Here is a 23975-nt window from a genome sequence, read left to right as displayed (position 1 = left end):
GATTATGCTTTGCCTCATAAAAATATCACTTCACTCCGGCTAAAATACGCCTCGCCTTTTAAAACGTATATTAAGCGCCACTCCACAAAGTCACAGGACATCCGAAATGGCTCGCAGACGCATTTGATAGCCACCCTCAGAGATCAAGTGTCTCTCTGTGTTATTAATGTCGCTTGTCAGGCCCCCACATACTACAATTCTGCATTGCATTAATCTGAAGAGACATTGGGTCATTCTGGGTAACATGGTTCTCTCTTTTCCTCTGCTGCTGCTCACTCTCCTGGAAGACTGACATGGGCAGCACCTGCAGGACTGAGGCAGAACAGTAAGCTATTGATTTCTGAATTAACTTGACAGGTTACAAAGCACTAGCTGAACTCGGAGCAGCAGCAGCGCTCCTTTTTTCTAGTTCACCTGGTGCCATTTTGAGGGCGTGAAAGGCTGCAGGTTTTGAACATCATCACACTCATCATGCAAAATAGAAAGCAAGGCAGTACTGGAAGATAAAGACAGACACTGACTGTACCTGTACCTGTGCTGTCGTCGTAGACAACAGTGACGGTTCTCCACTTGAAGAAGTGCACCAGGTCGAGGATGGCTCTGCTGAGTGACGAGAAGTCTGGGAACAGGCTGACATAGTACGAGTCTCTGTTGTCGGATACTTGGTGCTTCCACTTGGTCTGAATGTGGGGCACTCCCAGAGCATTGCAGATGGACTGGACCGCATTGGCAGACGAGCTGTGTGAGGGGCCAAAAATGGCCGCCACGCCGAGGGAAAGCTGGTCACATGCTGGAAGGGAAGCGCGAAAAAGAAGAAATAGATCAGTTTTAAATGTAGCTGTTCAGTTCAGTTTTTTTTATTCATCCACACTTAGTACACAGGTAATGTGGTACGAATGTCCACTTGTCTGTGGCAGCTGTAGGTTGCCAAAAAAGCAGCACTTTGTAAGTATAGGCAGGTCAGAAGCAATTGGCCAGTGAGGAAAACGTGGCTGTAAAATTGCAGGTTTCAAAATTAAAACCAAAGGACCCGACTTTCTTAAAGGATTTATGAGAAAGGAAATGTACTAAACATTTTGGTATACCTGTTGACTGATTTAAAATACACTGTAATGACAGTTGAGACCGTTTTACATTTAAAATGGGGTCAATTTAATCGACATGCTCCAAAATTACTGCCTTGTCTTCTCATGTGTTGCTACTCAATAAATAAGCGCTGAATAGGTAACTAAGTAATGAGCAGTAAATTGAGATTTCGGGCACTTATTAATCCTCATCATGTGCTGCAATCACTGACAGCTGTAGTGCTGCTGTAATGTTTGTATCCTTTACGTTTAAATTGTATATTCGATTTATAGCGGAAAGCATTGCTCTTCCATCTTTGGAATGTAGAAATATTTTGATTATTTTATATCCAGTGTTATTTTAGAGCATCATTTTGTATGCTTGAGTTTTAAGCATGTTTTTAATTTTCAATTTTATATAAATATATTTTTTTAAATGAATCCCTGAGGGAAATTCTGCTTTTACACTCTGTTATTGAGAGACATGCTTCTCAACAAAACAGGACCTGTGGACATGCATTAATGGAGAGATGTGAGAGCGGGGCTGCTACACACTGCTACGCAGGGACAGCAACAGCGCTGCTGCGGGGTTCAGTGCCTTGCAGTATATGCTCAAGGGCACCTCGGCAAGTACTCGGGAAAGTGACCTGGCTCCTCTCCAGCAACCAGACCAACTTCCATATTCGGGTTGGGAACCAGAGGGTGACCGGTTCCATACCAAAGTCCCTACAGACTGAGTGACTGCTGCCCCAGTGTCTCTCCCTGTAGACATACTATATAAGTATGATGACTGTTCTCCTGTATGAAACTGTCCCAGGATTTCAGTAGTCTGGTTGATGTTTAATCCTCCTTCTTTATATACTATTTATACTTTATTATATACCTCTAACTCTCTTCTGTTCACACAAAGGAGTTTAAGAAAATTGTGGGAAGATTTGCTATAATAGAAAACATGAATAGAGTGCGCTGTATATTTAATGAGTGTTATTTCAGACACAGAATGTGATTGTCTTTATTGACTTTCTGTGTTTCTCTCCAGTCTTTGCTAGTTAATGTTCAATTTACATAATCTGTGAGCTGTTAAAGCACACAGTCAACAGCAGACTTTTAAATTGGTTTCGCAGGAACATATTGTGACCGAGTTCTTTTGAATGTATTCATTTGATATTGAATGATTTGAGCGCAGTTGTTTTCTATCGTCAGCCAAATAAGGAATACATTTATTTGTTCTTTTCGGAATAAGTTTTAATTTAACACGTCTAGAAAATGAAAAAAACAATTTGATGCAAAACAGCAGTCATGATCAGCTTCATCAAAATCTCCTTCCCTTCTACTACTTAGACTCACCTTTCCTTGAGGCCTCAAAGCTGTCGAAGATGTTTATTCTCTGGATGTCATAGGTCAGGGTGGTGTTGGGGAGCAAGGTGCGGTTCCTGTTGATTGTGTTCAAGGCAAATTTAAAGGCGAGTTCCTCTGCCCCGGAGGGGCCGCTCTCAATGGATTCAAATATTCCTCCTGAGGAGAAAAAAAAGAGAGAGACCTCTGAATAAACACTTCCTCCTGCTGTGATTGCAATAGCTTCCTTAACACAAGTGACTTTCAGTTTAATGATCAATATGATGCTGGAAATTGCAGTTCAAGCCGTGCTATCGTTTTTACCACTCCAGTGTTCCCTCATATTATCGATGCTGTGTGCTTACCACAGCGCGGCCGCACACTGACATAAAAGAGATTTACAATAAGGATTGGCCCATCGGATCTCATCTGATTTGCATTCTGTGGCAGTCGTCTGTGTAATTATAGGCAATTAGTTGCGTGGGGAGGTGAGTTCAGGGGTGGCTGCCCTTCCTTAACTCCCCTGCTCCGCTTTGATAGAAAGGTTCACACTTCAATTTTGTCCCATTGACTTCAGTGATTCTCAAGTAAGAGGAAAGAAGAGGAAAGAAAAGGGAACGTAGGGAGCGGAGAAATTAGAGCAGAAAGCAAAACATAGAAATAATCTAAGCCATTGGAAAATCAGAAAACATATTATAAGTGTTGAAGGAAGAAAAGAAGACAGAGGTTGTGAAGGAGAAGTCAAGTGAGAAATTGAGTTAACATTTACATTTTTTTTAAATAACACTAATTTAGAACATATCGACCCAGAGGTTCACATTTTCATACTTCTTTGAATTACAACAGAAGAGCATCCTGATGGGAGATTCATGCTGTGCCTGCCTAAAAACTATTTTTACCTCATAGAGGGACAAAAACCTTATGATTCCTCAGTAATTGACAAAGATAAAAGCCTCAAAGAGACAACCGAACAAACTCACGGCATTTTGCCATGCCGAAAATGCGAGACCAAATCATTAACCGCACCGAGTGAGGTGTTGTCGACTTAAAACAGCTCCCATCAGACTTGTCAATTATGTTGAGCTGAACAACAACCATTAAAGCTCCAGATGGTGCGTCACAGTTGTGCCGAGTCCTAAAACGAAGCCCAGACAAATGGGCCTCGTTTAGAAATTATGTCAAGAAATACATTTCCTGCCACCATTTGACAATTACGAAGAAAAAAAGAAAGATAATACATTTGGCTCCATGTTGCAGTCACAATCATATTTTCGTGTGTTTTGGCAAATCTTTCAATATCTCATCTGCAAGCAGTTTGCAGTGAGCCAGGACGGAGGATGTCAGGTTTAAATGGGACCTGTGAGAGTGTACACAGTATTTTCACACATCCATCATTAGTAGAAGTCATGTTATAGACGCTAAATGTGCTGTAGGACATTGGTTCTCAACCTTCCCCCCTAGAGGGGGTGCCTGAAATCTCTGGGTGTGCCGGACCCAAGGTCTGCTCTGAGGTTAAAAAAAATGAGATTTGCACATATCCAAGGGCAAAAGGTTGGGAATCACTTCTGCAGAATATAGCATGTTAAACATCCAGAGTGAAGATCTGTACGTGAAACTGATGTAGAGTCAAGCAACCTCTTTCAACTTTCAAATAAACATGACAAAAAAAAGTACGCCTTAAAGGGGGGTACTAAACCCTGAGAAAGTTTTTACAGAAATAAAAACTTGAAAGAGAATGGATGAGGGGAGAGAGAAAAAAAAAAGATGAAAGGAGGTTGTGAGAGCTGCTTTGAAAAAAAAAAAAAAAAAAAACAGGAGAGAAAAAAAAAACCCACATTGAGCGTGGAGAGCAGAGTTCGGCAGTCTGACCACGGCTCCTGTCCTCTCTAAGGACAGAGAGCCAGTTTGACGAAATCCTGGAGAAAAAAAAAAGTTTAAAGCCTGTTTATCGATTCAATTACGGAGTGCAAATGGAAAAAAAGTGAGACTGAGAGAGAAAAAGACAGAGAGAGTGACGCACTTTTAAAGGAGGAGAGAAAAAAGGGAGAGATGTACAATAATAGACAGGGAGGCCAAAAATAGCAGCTACAGCCATGGCAGGGAGTGATAGAGAGGAAGTAGAGGAGGGCACAGAAGATGTCATTAACTTGAGGAAGTGAGCTTTATCACTGTCACCACAGTACATCTACTATATGATATGGCTGTTTCTATTATATCTACATGTTTGAAGTCCAACGGATGATTGTTGAATTGAAGGGACAGAGAATACGAGATCATAGTGCAGCACAAACTTATTCACTCAGTATATCTTAGTCGTTCAATGTCACTCTGCCAGCTCTCATAATTAGACTTTCTCGTGTCAATCCTCCTGAAACGCAGCAGTGTGATGTGAACATGCTGCTATTCATGGCATTTCATTTCACCAAAATGGCACATTAATCTCCAAAAGGAACGAATAGCCGAGATTCACCATTAAAGATGATTGGAATCATGTCAGCCTGACCTAATAGATAATTATTATTCTATTGCCCCGAGGGAGCAGACTGAGCTCCGCTGGCTCGTTCAAGAGTTTGAAAAGGAGCAGAATGGTATTAAGTTATGCTCATCAGATTTCCTTTTGGCACACTGCACATGCTGGTTTAAAGAAAAGGAAATCATATACCTTGGAGAACACAGAGAGGAAACATTCAATTAAGACCTAGAAGGGGTCACTTCAGATTTCTAAAGAGATGACAAAAGAATGAATATGAAATGATCACACACTGAAAAAAAAATGTTGTTTCTATTGGTTTTTGATTTAGTGCTCCAACATGTGACTTTCAGAATGTATTCAGAGGATTTACGGATATGATGCCTTCAAAACAAGATATTATACAATATGAAGACATGACATAATAAGACGAGATATAAACTATTTAACAGCATTCAATATCGAACAATGTGATAAAATACCTCATGATACAACAAGTTAAGACGTAATAATGCTAAAAAAAATGGTGTCATGGATCAGTGCCGTCAGTCTGATATCTGAAATGTAAATTACGTCAATATCGGACCCGATAGCGATTTTAGATTAGATCGGTCCAGTCTCTAGATACAATCTCTAAGAAATGATCAAACATAATACGGCATGACATGATTCAATACGATACAATAGGATTAGATACAATACATGGAAACATTCAAATTCATTATGAAAATGTTCAGTGAGTTAGGCTGGTGTGAACTTGATTGAGGAACTCATATAGTTGACTCAACAGTTATCTCAATGAAGGAAAAGTTAAATAAAGTTTATTGTTAATGCATTTTGCTTGATGTCCATAAGCGCTCAGTTATGTAATCTATCTGTCCATCCTCTTCCCACTGCTGGGTGTTGTGGTCCGTCTGATTGCAGGTGTGTGAGTTACAGCGTAGATAATCAGTGTGCGTGTGAATTATGTAGCCGCCATCGTTGGGATTGGTGTGAATTATAGTGCAAGCGAAAGCTCTCAGTGAGTTATGAGCTGGATAATCACCCCGACGAGGAAACAGGCCCGTTGATCTGAGACTCTTAGTGTGTGTTTGTGTAAGTGTGTGTAAAATGTGTGTGTGTGAGAGAGAGAGAGAGAGAGAGAGAGAGAGAGAAAGCCTGTACAGAAAGTGGGAATGATGAAGCAGTGTGGGAGGTAGTGCCTCTTTGCAAATTGTATTCCTGTTTTAATATTTGCTTAAATGCATTTTGGATGGAAAATTATAAAACAACATGGCCAAAAGCAAAAAAATTTGACAAACATTAAGTCAACTTAAAATGATTTCTTTGCTTTAAATCATTAACCCCCTGAAGGGCATGCATCAAAAGAAATAGGAATGGAAAGACAATTGCTTAGGTGACCAAAAAAGTATCACTAAAAAGATATAAAGCATATTCTACAGCTCATATTCAGCTCAGTGTAAAGATTAAACTAATATTATATATCTGGAACTCCAGCACACTGTAATTAGACCCATGGAGACTGTATTTACTACTTAAAGAAAAGGCCTACTCACTAAAGCATGAATGAAAACACAATTAGCTCTCTCAACAAAAGGATGCTCTTGTACTCGGGGAGATGAGAGTCAGATATGTTGCCATGGCTACCCATGCATCTACCAGCATTCTATAGCTGAGAGTCCTCTGCAGTTTTGGATTTGGAGAGGCTGATTGGAGGAGGAAGGGCGTTGTGATAGTGCATACGGCCTGTCTGAGTGACTAATGACCAGCAGCGCAGCTGCAGGATGGCGGTGAGCTGTAGGGTGGGTGCCATGGCAACCAGCGAGCAACCAGCGAGCTAGGGCAGTGGCCCAGGTACGCGCATGAAGACACTCAGTTATAGGCTTAAAGACCCCCACCCACCACACCCCAACAACACCCCGGCCTGTTTCTGTCTCCCTGCGTCTTTCAGCCTGTGAGGATCAGAGCTCAGAGCCAATTGGCAAGGGGCAAAAGTGATGGAAATGCTCCGTAAATATCCCCCAAACTCCCGGTGGGGGCACTCCCTGACATGTTTGGCGGTGAATGGGACATGATGCATGAAGGCCCACAGAGAGTCACCGCCCCTGGTCATTAATCTGAAGCTCCTCTTGTGTTGGACTGACCTTCCTTTGCTGCATGAGGGTCAATTCTGTCTGTCCCTGAAGATCCCCAGAAAACCTCACTATTGCCCATGTGGAACGATGACTGTGCAGGACGCTCGCTAGTTATATGATATCAAAAATACAAAACATCTGTATAGTCTGACTAAAACGATACCTAAAGCTGTTTTCAAGATCACTAAGTGATCCAATCTGCATGCGACTGTGCAGAGAAACACACAGCTTTAATTCCATTGTTAACACAGGTGATACATCACAGTGTGTTTGACCAGCTACTTCTTCTCTGGCCGTGGCTCAGAGATCTTATCTCACAGGGCTCTGGTTGTGGAAGAGCACGATAAGGAAAGCAGTAAACTTGGTTAATAGAGTAACATTTTCTGTGGAGACACTTGATAAAGATCTCGGCTGAGTCTGGTAAACGTATTTAAGTGCCGAACTTAAAGACATAAAAGTAAAAGCAATGGAGTGAAATATTTGGATATTATGTTTCTGTTTAATGATGAGGAGACAAAAGAATACGCTGAGCAAGAAAGCTCATGATGTAAAAAGCTAAAAGGAAAAGATCTTTCACCAAATAAAAACAAGCTGAAAACAAGAGACAACAACAGCAAACAATCAAGCGCTCTGTTAGAGTTCTGTAAAGTGGACATGGAACCATTAAAAAGCAGCTTATGTGAACAACAGTTTAGCTCTTGTTATCCAACTTGTTTGGCTTGTTGTGTGTTTATTTCTCAAGAATAGAATCCCCCACCGTGTCACCCTAAAGCCTCTTGACACTGGACTGTCACCTGCCACCGCCGGACGCTAAGCCCCCGGGTGACTCACACACTTGAACATACACGTAAGAACACACACAATCACGCACCCCAAAGATTGAGCCTAAACAGGACTGTCAGGTAAGAAACAACTGAGTCCTGCGAAAGTGACTGATGGGAGAATTTAAAAAACGCACGCCTGCGGGATTCAGAGATACACAAAAGTTCACTTAAACCCCGGCTGATAATTAGCTATAGCGTTGCCAAAAGGTCAATTTCATCAATCTGCTATGATGAGCACACACATATAGTGTTCAACTGGAAATCTGTGCCACCACTCTCAGTCCTCTCCCAGTGCCAAGTTGGAAACCAGTGATCATATAACATGTATTAAATCTAAGCACTGGCAACAGATGTGCTAATTTGCCCAGCTCTCTCTATTCATAATAATGCGCCAGCTCCCTCCTCTAAATATGTGCTAATTTGCAAGGGCTCATTGTGAATGTGCTAAACTACCGGCTGACATTTGTGTGCTAATTTGTCAAGCAGGGACCCTTTTTGGTACTAATTGTGCCAAACTGTGAGTACACTTCCACGGGCCTTGAATCGCTGAAGTCCCAAATGATTTCTGTCTCCTCGCACTTTCCAGCCTCTCCACTGCTCTCAAACTGCGACTGAAAAGAAATTCTGTGGAAATAAGACGTATAAAACGCTAAGTGCACACACACACACACACACACACACACACACACACATACACACACACACACACACACACACACACACACACACACACACACACAGACATTTCACTAAACATATGTGGCTGCTCTTGAGATTAGAAGAGCTCCTTTAAGCCACATAGACATGCAGAAAGAGCCAAATGCTACAGTATCATCTAAAACACTTAACAGAAATAGCAGCTTGCTTCTGAGATTTAAAAAAAAGATATTTAAAGTAACATGAGGTCACAACTAGTTTACCATGTTGTGTTAAAACTCTTTTGGAGCAAATCTCTACCATCATGTAACTATCCTGCAAGAAGAAATGAGGCAAAAAGTTACAAGTCCCTGTTTAGACAATCATAGAAACACAGGGAGAGGCCAAAGCCTGTTTAGACCTCTTGTGACAAACACATTTCAATAGATGTTTTTTCCCCCCTCTGATTGACATGAAAGCAAATAAATAAGAATAATTATTTGGCAATTATTCTATTTTCATTCCCGCTTCACACATACCAATCCTATTCCATTGATCAAGTAATTGTTTGTTCTGTATAATATTAGAACGCTGTGGAAAATGTCCATCACAATTCCCTGAGGTGGCGTGTCAAAGTCTTCAAAAACAGAAGAAATTCAGTTCTCTGTCAGAGAAGATGACAAAAATTCTCTGAATGTTATTTTTGCTTAAAAAAAGACGATTGTCAGGAGATTGTCAGAATAGTCATGAGTTCATTTTCTGTTGATCAATCAATAGCCTCCTTAAAAACAACCATTTCAAGGAGGGAAATGAATCGGCCCTGTTCCGTCTCTCCTTGAAATGTGAAAAGCATGGAGGCGGAGTGCTGGGTGGTAGTCACAGGGGGACACTATATTGGTGACATGAGGGTGGCGATGTGTAAGTGCACATCATAGCTGTGTGCTGTGTGTGTTTGTGTGCACACACCATGTCTCACATGCTTCTGCAACGCCTCAACGCTATGTGACATTACACACTGGGATGCATATATTACGCCATCGCTGATGCAATGTGTATGTACTAAGGTGTAATGATGGTGGAACTTTGGTAGAATCACAGAATCTGTAAATGGCTATTAATTCAGCTTTGCCTTTTCACAAAATACAAGGTTGTCTACTTTGCCAGCCATCGTACCATACTGGTCAGTAATATGTTCAAATTAGACATATTTTCCATTGTGAAACGTTGACTTGAATCTTTTCAGTCAGCGGAAATTGGTCCAAATTGTCATTTTTATTTTTGGAAGTTTAACACAGTTTGCTGTGCGATACATGTTTGTTTGTTTTCCATCTTAGGTCCAAACTGCACTGTTTTTCGTTCAAAGAATTGGATTGGATGACATTTTACAGAAATGTTGGTTGTGATTTGTCACAATGGAAGCGGTGGTTTCTGTGGTTTAAAACCACTCTCTGCTATACCAACCTTTTAAAGTGATACAGCCACAACAGATCAGGGGTTTTCAATTCAAATCCAATGAGATCTGGTTTGAGAACATTTCCATCAAAGAAGATCCGGTACATCAAAATGTCTAACTTGAGAAATGATTCAGTACAATTTGAAGTATCCAGGTACATTTAGTTGTATCAATGTCTGAAGGCAGTCAACAGCTGACTGTCTAATAAAAGTTGAATTCATTACAACACTGCAATGGTCTGTGACTTCACTGGGCTGCTGAAGTTGATGGTGTAACGGCATCAAACGCTTTGCTGTTTTAAACAGAGGTGCTCATCGAAATTAAATAACAGGTCCAGGTCTAGGCAGGATGGCATTTGGATTTGGATCGCCATTTAGTGACTTTGCATACAGATGCTGTAAGCTCCTGATTCAAACAAAATCAACAAAGACTAAAAGAGCCAGAGGTAACAGCTGTAATCTAACATGGAGGAAGGTGTTAATGCATTTTGTGACATTATTCAGCGCTCCCTGAGAGCAAGAGAGAAAAAAGCTTTAATAAATATTTTTTTCACTCTGTGCAAGCAAAGATATTTCAGTTGTCTTTATGTTGTTTCTCTGTGGCACATTTTGGAAAACTTTTTCCGACTAAGACAACAAAGATAAGTGAGATTTCTGGATGTATCCTTCCTCGAAAGCCCCAAATATTCTTGGGTATATCATGAAACAAGATTACACAAATAACAAATATATGTGTACACCCTGCGGCTATGGTGTACTACTACTACTATTATATAATAGAGTTTTAGAGGGGGAAACATGGTTTGATTGATGTACATTTTGGGAAAAGCAAAGTTGCTTTCCTACACTGTGGGGTTTTTATAAGCCTCAGAGCTCTCACACTTCCAATCTGACAACCAGGTAGAAACACAAGTATTCCCAAAACTGTAGTGGCAAGGTTATAAGTTCAACTAAATAACACAAATCCCAAAACTGCAGTCAAGAGATTGTTCTGCCAACAAAGGAAAATATGTTATTTGGCTCCACATATACGAGCCATAGGGAGCGACAGAAAGCAGTTATTGAACAGAATGTCTTCTGATACTTCATGCCTCAGCCATTACTCTTTATGTGCCCCCATTGTTTTCTTCTTTATGAAATGACAGCACACACACAAACAAACAAACACACAAACTCACATAAAACGCCGCCCTTCCTTGCTTCCTATGACTGGAGTACATCTCATGGTGGCCTCGGCAGGTAACAGATGGCGACCTCACAGCGCAGCTCACAGTAAACTGAGTTTTAATCAAGCTTAAGCACGTGTGAGAGATGCTAATTATCTACCACAGGCTAAAAGAGGCAGGAGTTCATCCTCGGGAACGTTGGGACTATGCATGTGCTTGTGTGTCTCTTGGTGTATAATCACCATCGTTGCAGGCGTCGGGGCAGTATCACAGGACTAACTATTTATGATGTTGTAGCTTAGAAGCACGAGGCATGATGGACAGGCAGGGTGTCTCGAATGTCCCTGGATACTTTAGCCCTCAAGATGTAGTGCTCGCCAAAATAAACAGAGCTGAGAACTTCACTAGTCGTAATCTTCGAGTCTTAAGACAAACTCTCTGAAAGTTAAGCAGTGGGATATCAAACTGTCTCTCAACAGACCTGCCAAACGACTCTCACACATTTGTTCCATTGATGATGACTTTGAAAGCTTTACTCGTATCTGACAAAGAGTTTGATAGCAGCATAAACTGAAACTTCAACAATTTCGAACATGAATCGGACATATATCATATGCACCCGACCTTGGTACGGAGCTAAAAAGGAGCTCAATTTATAATGTTGCAATTAGGTCAGAGCAAATTGTACAAGACTCTATCGTCCTTCGCCGCTCTCATTCTAATTCTCGCCGCTCTCCTGCTCATCAAAATGGCCCTGTATTACACTCTTCCCATTGTCATTTTCAACAAAATGGCTGTAAAATTAGACTTTCTTTCTTGTAGCAGGGCAGATGTTATCTCCCAGTCAGAGCAAAAGGTCAAGAATTAATTCAGGATGTGGCTCTTTAACGCTCACAGCTGGGTTTATATAGGGCCAAAGAGAGAGAGAGAGAGGGAGAAAGAGTGAGCGAGCGAGAGGTAGGGAGAGAGAGACAGAGGATTTAAATAATCGTATTATTAGAATTTATTAATCTTCATAAATTTAGATACTCACATGTGGGTATTATAAATTTTTAAGTTATTTTAAAGAAGCCGGTTTACGCTGACTTAAAAAATATAAGAAGTAGGGCTCGACCATTCTGGGCTTTTTGGGGCCAATACCAATACTCAAAATTCTGATATAGATTGGCTTTCTTAGATCTATCTTCCATATTTAGAGATTGGTTATCTATAATGATATACTTAGAAAAGACCGAGTATAAATAAAAACAATATAAATAATAAACTTGAATAAATAAACCTAGTTATATCGACACGTATCGGAAATAGAATTAGCCGATACCAACAGTCACGTGATATGCTAATATTGGCTTATATTATCGGCTGACTGATTAATCGGTCGGGCTCTCATAAGAAGTACAACATAAATATTCAGATTTAGCTATAATGTTCCTTCAGGTTAAAAATAAATCATTATGTTTCTCAGAAATTGTTCCCTACAGTTAATCCTAGAGTTCTTCAAATGTGGAAACCATTGTCAAAAAAGCCGGATATGTGAACTTCATGATCATGTATTAGTTAGTAGTAACCACTGCATTCATCAGATAAAATAATTTCTTTGCAACCTAAAAAGGACCCTTGTTTCCTCCTTTCTATAAACAGTAGCCTGCATTCTAATAGTATTGTTGTCACTAGTATTAGAGCTTTCAAGTACAGCTATATTCTGGTATTATCATGTGACAATAATAAACTACAACAGCGGGATGCTAGCCAGAAGTGTAAGTTAGCTAACAAATATTTTCCAGAAGCAGAAGAAGTGGCCTGTTGGACAGACTGATTTGTTTTCATGGTGTAAGAACATGTTGGCAATGTGGGAGTCTAACACCGCCTCTGAGAAAGATCAGGGACATGCAGTTTGTAAGACATGTTCTAGAGGCATTTCAAGAGGAGGAGCTACTAACAAGTTGTATGTAAAAAAGAAGTCTCTGTTTGATACTCTCTGTTGGACATAGGCTGTCAAGAGAGGCGGCTAGCTGAGCTGCCGATGGCTTAGCTTGTCTCAACGTCATTGGCTTGTTTTCAGGATAAAATCATAAAGTGTACCAAGTTAGGCCATGCGATAATGATAGCAAGCATTTCACATAACTACAAGGTTAGTAGTGACCTGCTGCAGAGATGATTTCATGTATTGTTTCTCTTGAAAGTATTAGAGGGGTGTTTCATATTTGCCCATACTTAACTTTAGGTATCAGGATCAGGATGGTATCAGAACATTTCAAGTTCATCCATATTGTATCACTTTTGCCTCATCAGAGTGACAGTATGTCTGTCATTTAAAATGATGGACACTATATTTAGAAGAAACAAACCAAGAACTGCCCCTTTTTTTTGCCATAAAGGCCAGTTTAAATGATGTAACTATAAATGTCTCATATTTGTTAAAAACATTATAAAGTCTTGGATTGGAGAGGTTCAATGGAAATGTGAGACAGAAAAAAGCTCATTCTTTTTTTTAAAATTTGAAATGTACAATAGAAAATAAAGATTGAGACAGTGTATGCCATCTGAGGACTTTTGCCTTTGTGTGCAAGGACAGAGAGACCAGGGGAAGAGGGAAAGTGAGGCGTGATGATAGTGCGAGAGAACAAAGTGGAGGGGCAGGACCAGGAGACAAGCTGAGAGCCAAAGGGAGACAAAGACAACACAGAGAGAAGGACAGCGAAGGATAAAAGGGAAAAAAATGTAGGAAAGAGAAAAGACAGAGCGGACTGCAAAGTCTCTTTTTGTCTGGATTCTTGCTATTGATTTAATGTTGAGTGTACATCGCTGTCACAATGTTTCCTCACAGCCTGTCAGATTTGTTCACAAAACAACAGGTGACGGCCATGATGCCTAGAGTCGGAGTAAGCTGTAGATGGGAGATAGGCGTGCTGTCAGGCGACCAAAAAGGGAGAGTTTAGAGTGAAAGAGAGGAGGGGAGGGGAGGGGCGTGAAAAAAAAAAAAAAACGGATGAGCGAAGGAAACCGAGAGGGAGAAATGGAGAATAAAAGAGGTCACCGGAGGCAGATAAAAGACACTCAATTAAACGACTGAATGGATGGCCCATTAGACCTGAACGGACACCTGCCTCCCCTTGCCTCTCCCTCAGCCACAGGCCAGGGAAATGTCAGCTCCTGCTTTGGGTTCATCAGCCTCCCATCAGCCACTGCTGTACACAAGCAAGCAGATAATCAGAGCTACAGGTACAAGTCAATATGCTGCTCTTTGCTGCTGCAAAGGTGTGTCCTTTTTTTTTTTTTTTTTTCCTGTGCTTGTTCTACAAACACACACAGGCAACAGCACGGGAGCAGAGGGAGAAAGAAATGAAAGCTACTTGTGCAGAAAGAATAACAGCCAGAGGCTTATCAATACAAAAAAAAAAAGAGACTGAATAATAAAGTTCCTCAAATATGCACGCTCATTTATTTCCTCAATAATAAATAAGAAAAGATCTTGAGGTAAAATAAGTAGAAAAACAAATGAAGTGATCTAATCTTTTTTTTCTGATCTGCAGTTTTCTGTTCAGTGCATTTGAGTTCACAGCATGCTGGGGAGGGAATCTAGAGTCTTTTGTTGTGCATTAAGCGAAGGCTGTGTGTGTATATCTCTCATGCCACAAAGCCAATAGGCTCCATTATGCCTTCTCAAAGTATTGAAACAGATGCAAGATGGAGAGACGGTCCAAGTCTGTTTCAGTCAGCCGTCATGCATTGAGGGTGTGGATAAGACTGGGCTTGTTAGGTCTTATCATAAAAATGGACGTGTGTCATTTCAAGCGTTGGTGACAAACCCAGACGGAGACTATTAAGTGTAACATTTACGCTTGATCTGCAAAACTTAAAAATCTCCTCTGTGGTCCTTTTACATTAGCTCAATCTGTCTTGTTTTCTATTCATGTTGCTCCTTTCCTCCATTTCCTTACACAAATATCTTGAAAACAAAAAAAAGATTCAAAGGCTGATTTACAGAAGGCTACACAAATACTTAAAAACCCTCTGAGCAAAAGGAGAAAAAGAACGGAAAAAATGAAATTCAACATAGCAGGAGGAGACATTTTGCATAACCCCGGTGGTTCGTGGACAATACAGCGTCATGCTGATTCAAAGAACATGATTTTTAAGTAAGCCTGCCTCAATATGTCCTCCCACAGAGCCCATTTCCCCCTGTGTCCTTGGTTCACACAGAGAAACGCTCATACATCCGACCGGCTGTGCTGTCAATGGGAGCCCGAACTCTTGCTTTCTCTTCCTTTCAGTCGGTGGCTCGCCCTCCTCCTCCTCTCCTCCTCCTCTTACTCCTTTATTCAGCTGGCTGGAGATGAAGGTGAATCACATCACAGCCTAACCTGAACACAGGAGGGCTTTCTGCAATCGATTGACTTCTGGATTCCCGTGTTGTTTGGACGTCAATGCTTTCATTTGCAGTCTATGTGAATCAAAATATCTTTTACCTGCTCTGCGTGCTTGAAATTCACATGTAATTGCCACAGCTAAAAACATGTATCTCCACATGGATAAAAATGATTCATGCATATATAACATTAAGCTCCTATAGCAACACGACAAACACATCCAACCAAAGGCAATCAATGCCTCCTCCTACATGCAGCTAATACGCAGTAAACATTTATTCTGGCTCTTAATTAGCACTATCGCCAGCTTCCAAAATAAACCTTCGACTAGCAATGTTTGTTTCACTTCTATTAAGCAATCACTTAATGGTTAATTACTGCAGTTGAGCTCCTATCAAGATAAAGGTTACTCCCAGTCCCATAAATGATGCAACGTGTGGCACAACATTGCATCTTATGGCCCAGCCTGTTCCGAACATATATCACACTGTGGGTAAATGTGTGAGTCAGACTAATCTATGTCTACATCAAAACCCTGCAGAAGCTTGCAAGGTTTGTAAGTCCTAATTAATTCACATTGACATGCATTATTTATCCACACATGTGTATTTTAGTACACTATTTTTACTTAACATGTTTGCATTCTCACAGATGGTATTGTGTGATAGATATACACACAGGAGGAGAGGGGCAATTGGGACTTGGCAGTGGTTACCTGCTTGTCTGCCAGTTTTTTTTCATTGTTCCTCTTAGCAATACAAACATATTGATTTTTGTTGGTTCCCACAGGTCTGCTGGGAGTAGAGATGGCCAAATATGTAATGAGATGATATAGATGAATTCTTAAGATCGAAGAAATCTATTTTTGGAGGAGTTCCCCAAGGTACCTAAATAGATCCTTTTTCTTTTGATGTTTTTTCCCTCCCCGCATAAGCTATTTCATTTTATATCTGTAGTCACAGGCACATTTTCAGCTTGCTAAACTACTCTACTGGCATTTATTCAGAGCTGCAGTGCATGTCTCCTGGCCTCCTACTATATTTCCACAACACACTCTACAGTCCTTTTCTGTCTGAAGCCATCAGAAAAGAGCAATAAAAGTCCACAAGTGAGAGTGGGCTGAGAGTGGACTGCTTACAGGCAAACTAATCTATCTTTACTCTCTATCTGCTGGCCTCAACACTCACTGTTTTTCTTCTTGCTCACACGTCTCGCTTTTTCTCTTTTTCTTTCCCTCCCTCAAACAAACACTTTTTTGCTTTTCTTACACCTCTCAGTTACTTCAAATTGTCTTCTATCTCCCTGGGTGGGATTGTGAGAGGGACAGCTCCACATGTGATAAAAGAAGCATAAAAATAAAAGATTTCTTGTGAGTGTTTTCAGCTATGACCTTCAGTTAACGCAGAGCCAGACAAGGAGGCAGTAAGACAAGCTGTAGAGCTCTTCTCAAGGGACAGTTTCACAGAACAATTGCATATGTGACCCTCTAACCCCCCTCTGTTACACAGGGAAAACCTTGAGTGACAATGACAGAGAATGATAGGCTGTGAATAATGAAAGCCGATGTACTGTAGGAGTTCAGCCATCAAAAAGGCAGCGGAAGAATGTAGGACCTGGATATACTTAATACAATAATAGAAAAATGTCAGATGAGGCAGTTATAATAGAAATGGTTACCCTGAAAATAAGGTCAAACATCTACAGCCCCCTGCCTGTAAATAATCTCTTCAGATGTAGCTGGAAAATCTAAAATTGACTAAATGCTAAGCACAAGAAAACTAATTTCATACCTCACAGATATTTCCCATTTGAAAAATGGCAAGAAATCTGTTCCCTGAATTAATCACCATTGAGCCTTTTGTAACCGAGGCATGACAGCGAGACCTTCAAAGACTCAGGACTGTAAACATGTTTAAAGAAATTCATCCGGATAGTTCCCTGCTTGGAGCCCGTGTGTGGTGCCGCATGCTAATGTAAGACAGATCTCCTTTTTGTTCTTGAAACCCACGGTGGGTATTTTTAAACCATGGAAATCATTTGCCAGCAGAGAGGAGATAGTTTCATATTTCTATAAGCTAAAGCGGGGCCAAGTGACACATGAATATTTTAAGCAGCTTTGTGACTATTTAAATGTTTGCTGTGAAAGTGCTGGCAGTGAGCCAGGGCACAGGGTGTTATCCGTAATTCCTGCAATCCCAAACTTAACTCCAGCATGCTGATAATTCAGGCTGGCGGTATGCAAAAAGGAAATAAAGTCAATTAACTACAAACTTCCCTTGAAATTACCCTTCTCGACAACCTTGTAATTTCGCCAGCAAAAACAAGCTGAGGGGATGAAAAGAGCGTTAAATATTAGAAATGCAATAAAGACCTTTATCCTAGTACTGCATTGTGGAAGCAGTTAGATAAACATAGCTTCTACCAGAGGGGATTGTGGGGTTTTTTTTTTTGCCAGAGGACTAAACAAAATCAAAAAAGACTTTCCTTTCCAAAATGAAATACAATGCTGTGTTTTAGTCATAAATATTCCCAGACATGTCTGTGCTGGGGAAAAAAAATCTAAACATAAGCAGGAAATAAACAAGCAGAAATGAGCTTCTCTGAGTCAACAATGCGTTCAGCAGCAGTTGACAGCCCAGGGACATACAGCGCCTGCCAGTGAAGATGGCGGTGATAATGTTATCACTCAACCTCACAGCCGCAGACCAACTATGGTCATCAGGATTCAAACACTGCCTCATAATCATTGTTGATTCTTTCTTCTGTTTGACTTTTTTTTCTGTAAATTCAACATGTCCTTGAGCTAAACTTGATCAGCTTTGATGGAAAGGCTGCTGTGATGACTAATGGCGTATGTGAATGAGCATTTCTTATGGGTAAAGCCAAATAAGAGCATATGAATATCGATGCTTTATCTTGAAGGATCGTAAGAAACACCCCTTAATTTTAGCCGCTAGCAAACAAACAAAGTTTTAACTTGAATGAAACCCTGGATTCTAACATCTCCACCATGACGACTAAAGAAGTCTGAAGAACTCTGACTAAAGTCGTATTTGAAAATACCACTTCTTGTAGATTATTTCAGAAAAAGAGGGAGATCAGATGTTGTGCAATCTCCCCTGACAGCCTTTTCAGAATATGATTATATTCAAAATTTAAAGGGAAGAGAATAAGTTAGCCATCTTAAATCAGCTTCAAATTAAACATCAAGTTCAGTTTTCTGGATAAATGCATTTGATTTCTTTTCATCTTTTAAGTTAGTTATTTTTCAGCCCAAATTGTACAATTGGAAATAGAGTGAAAACCAAAGGGGCAATTTAAAGAAAATCATGCTTGGTTTATGAGGCACTTTGCCGTTTCACTTTGGCAGCACAATGTCATTCAGTTCTCCCAACAGGCGAGTGTGAACTAGTTAGAAAAATCTTCCTTTTGGTGTGTTTCATCTCAGCTGATAAGTACCGCACTGGGTCCACTTCAGTAAGAAACTAAATGAATTACCTCTAAGATTTATAAATTGAGGAATGCTGAACACAATAATTCAACTCTGTGTGGAAATCAGCTCAGCATATTTGCTTGCAGCTGGTAGCCAGCACGCCTCTTGCTCTCGTTTTTTTTATTCTGCGACACTTGTCGCTCTACATGTTGAGGCCGATAGCGAACACAAAGGGCTGACTATGCTTTAGTGTTACAGTGTGTATGAGTGTAAAGGTCTCAGGTTGACAGGGGAACTGTGGTTGTACAATGTGAGCCGCTTGTCTGGACAGGACGGGGAACTTGGGGCGGGAAAAAGGGAACAGACGGACCCAGGGGAGACGACCTCCACATTTAGCCAGCCTCCTGCAGGAGCAGCTGGGGATTATCTGCTGAGCAAGCACATCCTGTAGGACAGGAAACACACTGGGAAAAAAGGACTCCATTGTCTCTCAAGGCATTTCTTCTTCTAACTCTCTTCTTTCTCACAGCACAAGCGCTTACACACACTGACATACATTTTCTTGTGTTGATAAAATCACCCACACACATCCCTATCGGCATGTATCTCTCTCTCTCTTTGGTAGCTCCGTCCCTTTACAAGCAAAAAGACAGACAAGTGTATCATGTTTTATAAAGAGAATGAATAACAATACACGAAATGAAGCCATCTGACAGATAAAGAGATGGAAAGTAGATTCGACTGTAGTGACAGAGATGATATTGTACAAAAACCAGGCGGCTAAAGCTAGTTAAAAATGTATGCTCTTCCATAAAAACTAGAAGCAATGTTTTTTTTGTTCAGCAACAGGCACAGGCCAAGCTGCAAGGAAGCCAGGATGCTGTCCATGGTCCTGAAGATAGAGGCTAGAGATAGAGAGCCCAGCTTTTTAAACTCCACCAAAACACAGGCAAAAGCAAGCATGAGCTTAACCGAAATTCAAAAGATCACAGTGCTATGAATCAAACGTTATCGTGGTTTATCCCTATCATGCTTCTGATATCTGATGCCTTACATATCTAGCCGGTCAGATAGGGCAGAATTTCGGATTTGGCATCGCAGACAACTAGTATCTCTGAAATAATATGTTTGACATTTTCAAACACATACACAAATAAGTGCACATTACAATTATGAGTTGCCCAGAAATCCCTCCAAAGTGTGCCCAATCTTGCAGATATTTTATCAGTTATACCCCAACTGTTTCCCCGGCAGCTTTTACTCATCATCTACCAGCCGGTAAACTTTGGTGTCAAATAGTATCACACTGGGACTTTTCTATCCCCAGCAGATTAGTGAATAGATGCTCGGGGTCTGTCAGACAACGTGTGAGACGAGAAATCGCACATCGGAGGCTGAAGATGCAGCAGGAAGACAAGCACATCCCGTTGCCATAGCGGCGGCTCCTGCGGATGCAGCCTGACTCTTAAGCAGGACCCTCGGGGGGATTGGGAGATTGTAAGGATGTGTTGTCAACACTTGATGACATCCGCTGTTGGGATGGGAGGGTGGGGGGGGGGAGCTGGGATGGGAGGGTGGGGGGGCACCCCTGTCACTCCAAGATGTTCTCTGTATGTTAGCAGAGAGAGGCAAAACACCACCATCCTCCTGAGACGGATCTAATTAAGCAGCAGACGAAACCACAAGAGGCTGTGATTTAGTGATTTTAGAGCAGAAACACAGGCAGTAATGGCCCAATGTTCAAGTTAAGAATCAGCAGCAATGCACTGTAGTGGCAAGTGTTGAGGAAGTACTTTAAAAAACCCAACTTTAATTATATAATTCCTCTGTCAGACGAAAGCAACAGTTCTTGAAGAGAAGTGGCCAATCAATTTTTAGGCTAATGAGCTACACTTAAGTACTGCCAGTGTGAGAGATGCTATTCAATTGCATTTGTTTAAGCTCTGACTCCGCCAGGCAAACCGGATGTAATCGTTTATCTACGTAGGCTACATAACGTTGTAAATAAGCAGAAATATGCACGCGGGAATTCCGGCTGGATATCAGTTCAGAGGGATTAGTGATGAAAAAGTAGTGCCCGGCGTATTGATTAGGCCACAGTGACAGATCGGAGTGATTGATCCGCACTCCGGGGGTAATGTTTACATGTAAACATTTACTGCGGAGGATTTGCTAGGGTGTCAGCAGTTTAAAAGGCGAAGGAGATACAAGAGAGAGAGAGAGAGAGAGAGTTTCTTTCAGCTGCTCATAAGCGTGAACTGTTGCACCGGAGTTTTTGCTTTTTACGGGTTAGCCACGCTTGGGTTTTCTCTCAAAGTTCTCGGTTTCAGTGTTTCAAGAAAAACACCGTTCACCCCCGATGGTGTCACGCAATCGTGAAGAAAGTGTCATTAAAATGCCATGATATATTACGGGAGCATAACCGTACTATTCATCAACAAATGCGATTCTTTTTTTTTTTGGGAGACTAAACAAAACAAGTGCAAGAGTGGGACCAAAAATAAGCCGATGCCTTTGCTTTTGCATCACGTAAAAGCCCCTTTTACCAGTGAAATATCAACCAGTCAGCTCGCGTTATGAGACATCGGCACAGATGTAATCGCTCCATAAACAAACAGGTTCTTACCAAATCTTAAAACGTGCGGCATCCCGCGAGAGTAACCAAGAAACAGCAGCAGAAGCGGGATCAGCCTGAGGTTGGACCTGAAAACGAGACTGGTTATCATCAGATGATGGGAGGTAATCTTCATGTTGTTTTTAAAAAAATGCACAGTGGTTTTAATCCACCCGGTGCGCGGGTTCGATTCCCCCGTGATTCTTCTACGGACGTTGGGCAAGGCAGGGTGACGGCGGCCCTGGATGCGCAAGATCACGGCATGGTCACTTGCGCTTTCCCAAAATCCATTAGCAGTCCCGGCATGATTCCTTCTTCTCCTTCCCCTTCTCCTCCTTCACTGCGCCAAGAAGCAACAATCCTCCGGGTCGAGGGACGGCGGGACGTCCATGTCGAAGGGTACGGATCCAGAGAGGAGGGGGGAGCCCGAGCATGAGCTGGAGGTGAGCTGCTTGAGAGGGATGGAGAGGGGCGAGAGAGCGCCAAGCAGAGGATACAGCAGCGATATACAGCCCCCTATGAGGCGCTCTGGGTTGCTTGCGCTCCCATTATACTGCACTGCTGCACAGGCTCTGACGTCGAGCCAAGGTTAGTGCTGTGAACGCGCAGCGGAGAGAGAGGGAGTGAGAGAGAGAGAGAGAGAGAGAGAGAGAGAGAGAGACAGAGAGAAGAAGATGAATGTACAGATAGAGATGAAGGGGGGAGGATGGGAATATAGAAGAGAGAGTGAGGAATGGATGGAAGAGAGAGAGAGATAAAGAGAGGGAGAGACAGAGACACAGAGAAATAATGAGAGGAGGGAACTTAATTCCATACCCCCTTTTTTGGGTTGTACTTTTTTTTTTTGCTACATCCATAAGTTGCCCCGAAGCCTGCATGGATTTGAAGCTGTTTGTAGAAATGCCATCTGTAACAGAAACTGCAAGCTGCAGCCGTACTTGCATTCCCTTCGAGCACAGATACCAATTCATAACTGGGATGAGCAGTGATAATCAAAATAAAGTTATCATGTCATCCCTCAAATGCAGTTATGTTATAGTGAAGTGGGATGTGATAAGGGAAAGCTGTCATCTCTATTTAACACTATCTTTTATGTGTTTAGTTTCATTAGCGCAGGATCTAAATTCAGCACCACGGACAGAGATATAACAAACCTGCAAAGCAATGGGAATGTGTTGGTAAGTAATCTTTCTAAGAATACAAAGAACCAGCAATGTCTGAGCCAGCATCCAGGCTTGGTTGGAATCTATAACTATCCTCTTGTGTTTGGCAAAATACAGAAATAACTGTGCACACTGCAAGGCAACAAAAAAAAAACCTGGCCAATCTCTGCATGCTACTGATATCATCTCTTGCCTGCAGGATAACATGGCTGTGTTTTTTTTTTCTCAGAGTAGGATGTGTAGCTTCAGTTTTTTGTTTTTTTTGTCATTCACAACTTCTCTTTCTCAACATTTTTTTTTGTCATGATTTCAAGCAACAACCTTCCAACATTTTTTTTCCACAGTCATTCCAGAAAAGTGGGAGGATTGGGACAAGAAGAATTCAAATTGGCAGAACAGCAAATCCAGTGATATGGACACGAAGCTCTCAGAAAGGCGCTAATATTTAACCTATGCAAATATGTCCACTTTAGACATGAAAGCCTTCCAGCAACAGACCCTTCTCCAGTGTGAAGGTGTAAGTGGCACACACACACACACACACACACACACACACACACACACACACACACACACAAAGGGAGCTCCACATGTCACGGTAAAAAGAGAGTGAATATCCTATCTCTGGAGGATGTATGTAAGCCTATCACCTTTCTATCTGATTAGCAGGTTCAAATGAGGCAGTATCGTACGGATGCATTTCAACTGAGAAGATGGATATCTGCTGCCGTTGCGTGGGCCTGCACGCTATTGATTTTACACTACGTGCACCTTATCAGCGTCTGCCCCCAATGAACAGCAGCTCTCATGGGCCGGTGCATCAGCTGGAGCTGCAGGTACAGTGGAGCTGCCTCCCGCCCCCAGGAGGGTGGAGGCGCTATTTAATCCCAACAGGGATGTGAAAGGAGCTCTTTGATCTGCGCTACCGGAGTCCAAAAGCCTGAATGAACACAGTCATTGTGTGACTCAAGTGTGAATGGCTGGCCTGTGTGTGTGTGTGTGTGTGTGTGTGTGTGTGGGTGTGTGTGTATGGGTGTGTGTGGTGTAAAACTACTGGAAAATAACATCACTACAATAATTTAATATGGCTAATGTGTATTTGAAATGCAATTTTTGGTGAGTTTTATATACTTTTGTTTAATGTGTAATTACTGCATGCAATGTGTGTTATGCATTATTATTTTTTTAACTACTTAATATTTGCTAGTGGAAACTTTGTTTTCCCCCCCCTTGTAAAAAAAGATATCTGATCTCATTGGAAAAACCAGGTTAAATAAAGGTTTTTCATAGACAGCAGAATAGGGGAATGTTAA

At 41.4% G+C, this 23975-nt stretch overlaps 1 protein-coding gene across 2 annotated transcripts in view; it reads right to left on the bottom strand.

Annotated features, from left to right (window-relative positions):
* The window catches only part of LOC109989694 (glutamate receptor ionotropic, kainate 2), a 69981-nt gene extending 47955 nt beyond the window's left edge, over positions 1–22026 (bottom strand). Inside the window, exons 1-3 of one of the 2 annotated variants that reach the window (XM_020641548.3) lie at positions 21512–22026; positions 2412–2579; positions 527–790 (exon numbers count right to left, since the gene is read on the bottom strand). In XM_020641548.3, the coding sequence (XP_020497204.1) occupies positions 527–790; positions 2412–2579; positions 21512–21635 (556 nt within the window). In that variant the 5' untranslated portion in view covers positions 21636–22026. The remainder of the gene's footprint in view (positions 1–526; positions 791–2411; positions 2580–21511) is intronic. The other variant, XM_020641549.3, reaches the window with a different exon arrangement.
* Positions 22027–23975: the final 1949 nt, after the last annotated feature.

The sequence above is a fragment of the Labrus bergylta genome, chromosome 15 (assembly GCF_963930695.1).
Source record: "Labrus bergylta chromosome 15, fLabBer1.1, whole genome shotgun sequence".
Lineage (NCBI taxonomy): Eukaryota > Metazoa > Chordata > Actinopteri > Labriformes > Labridae > Labrus > Labrus bergylta.
The sequence above is the reverse complement of the archived record's forward strand: the minus strand, read 5'-3'. Positions and strand labels throughout refer to the sequence as shown.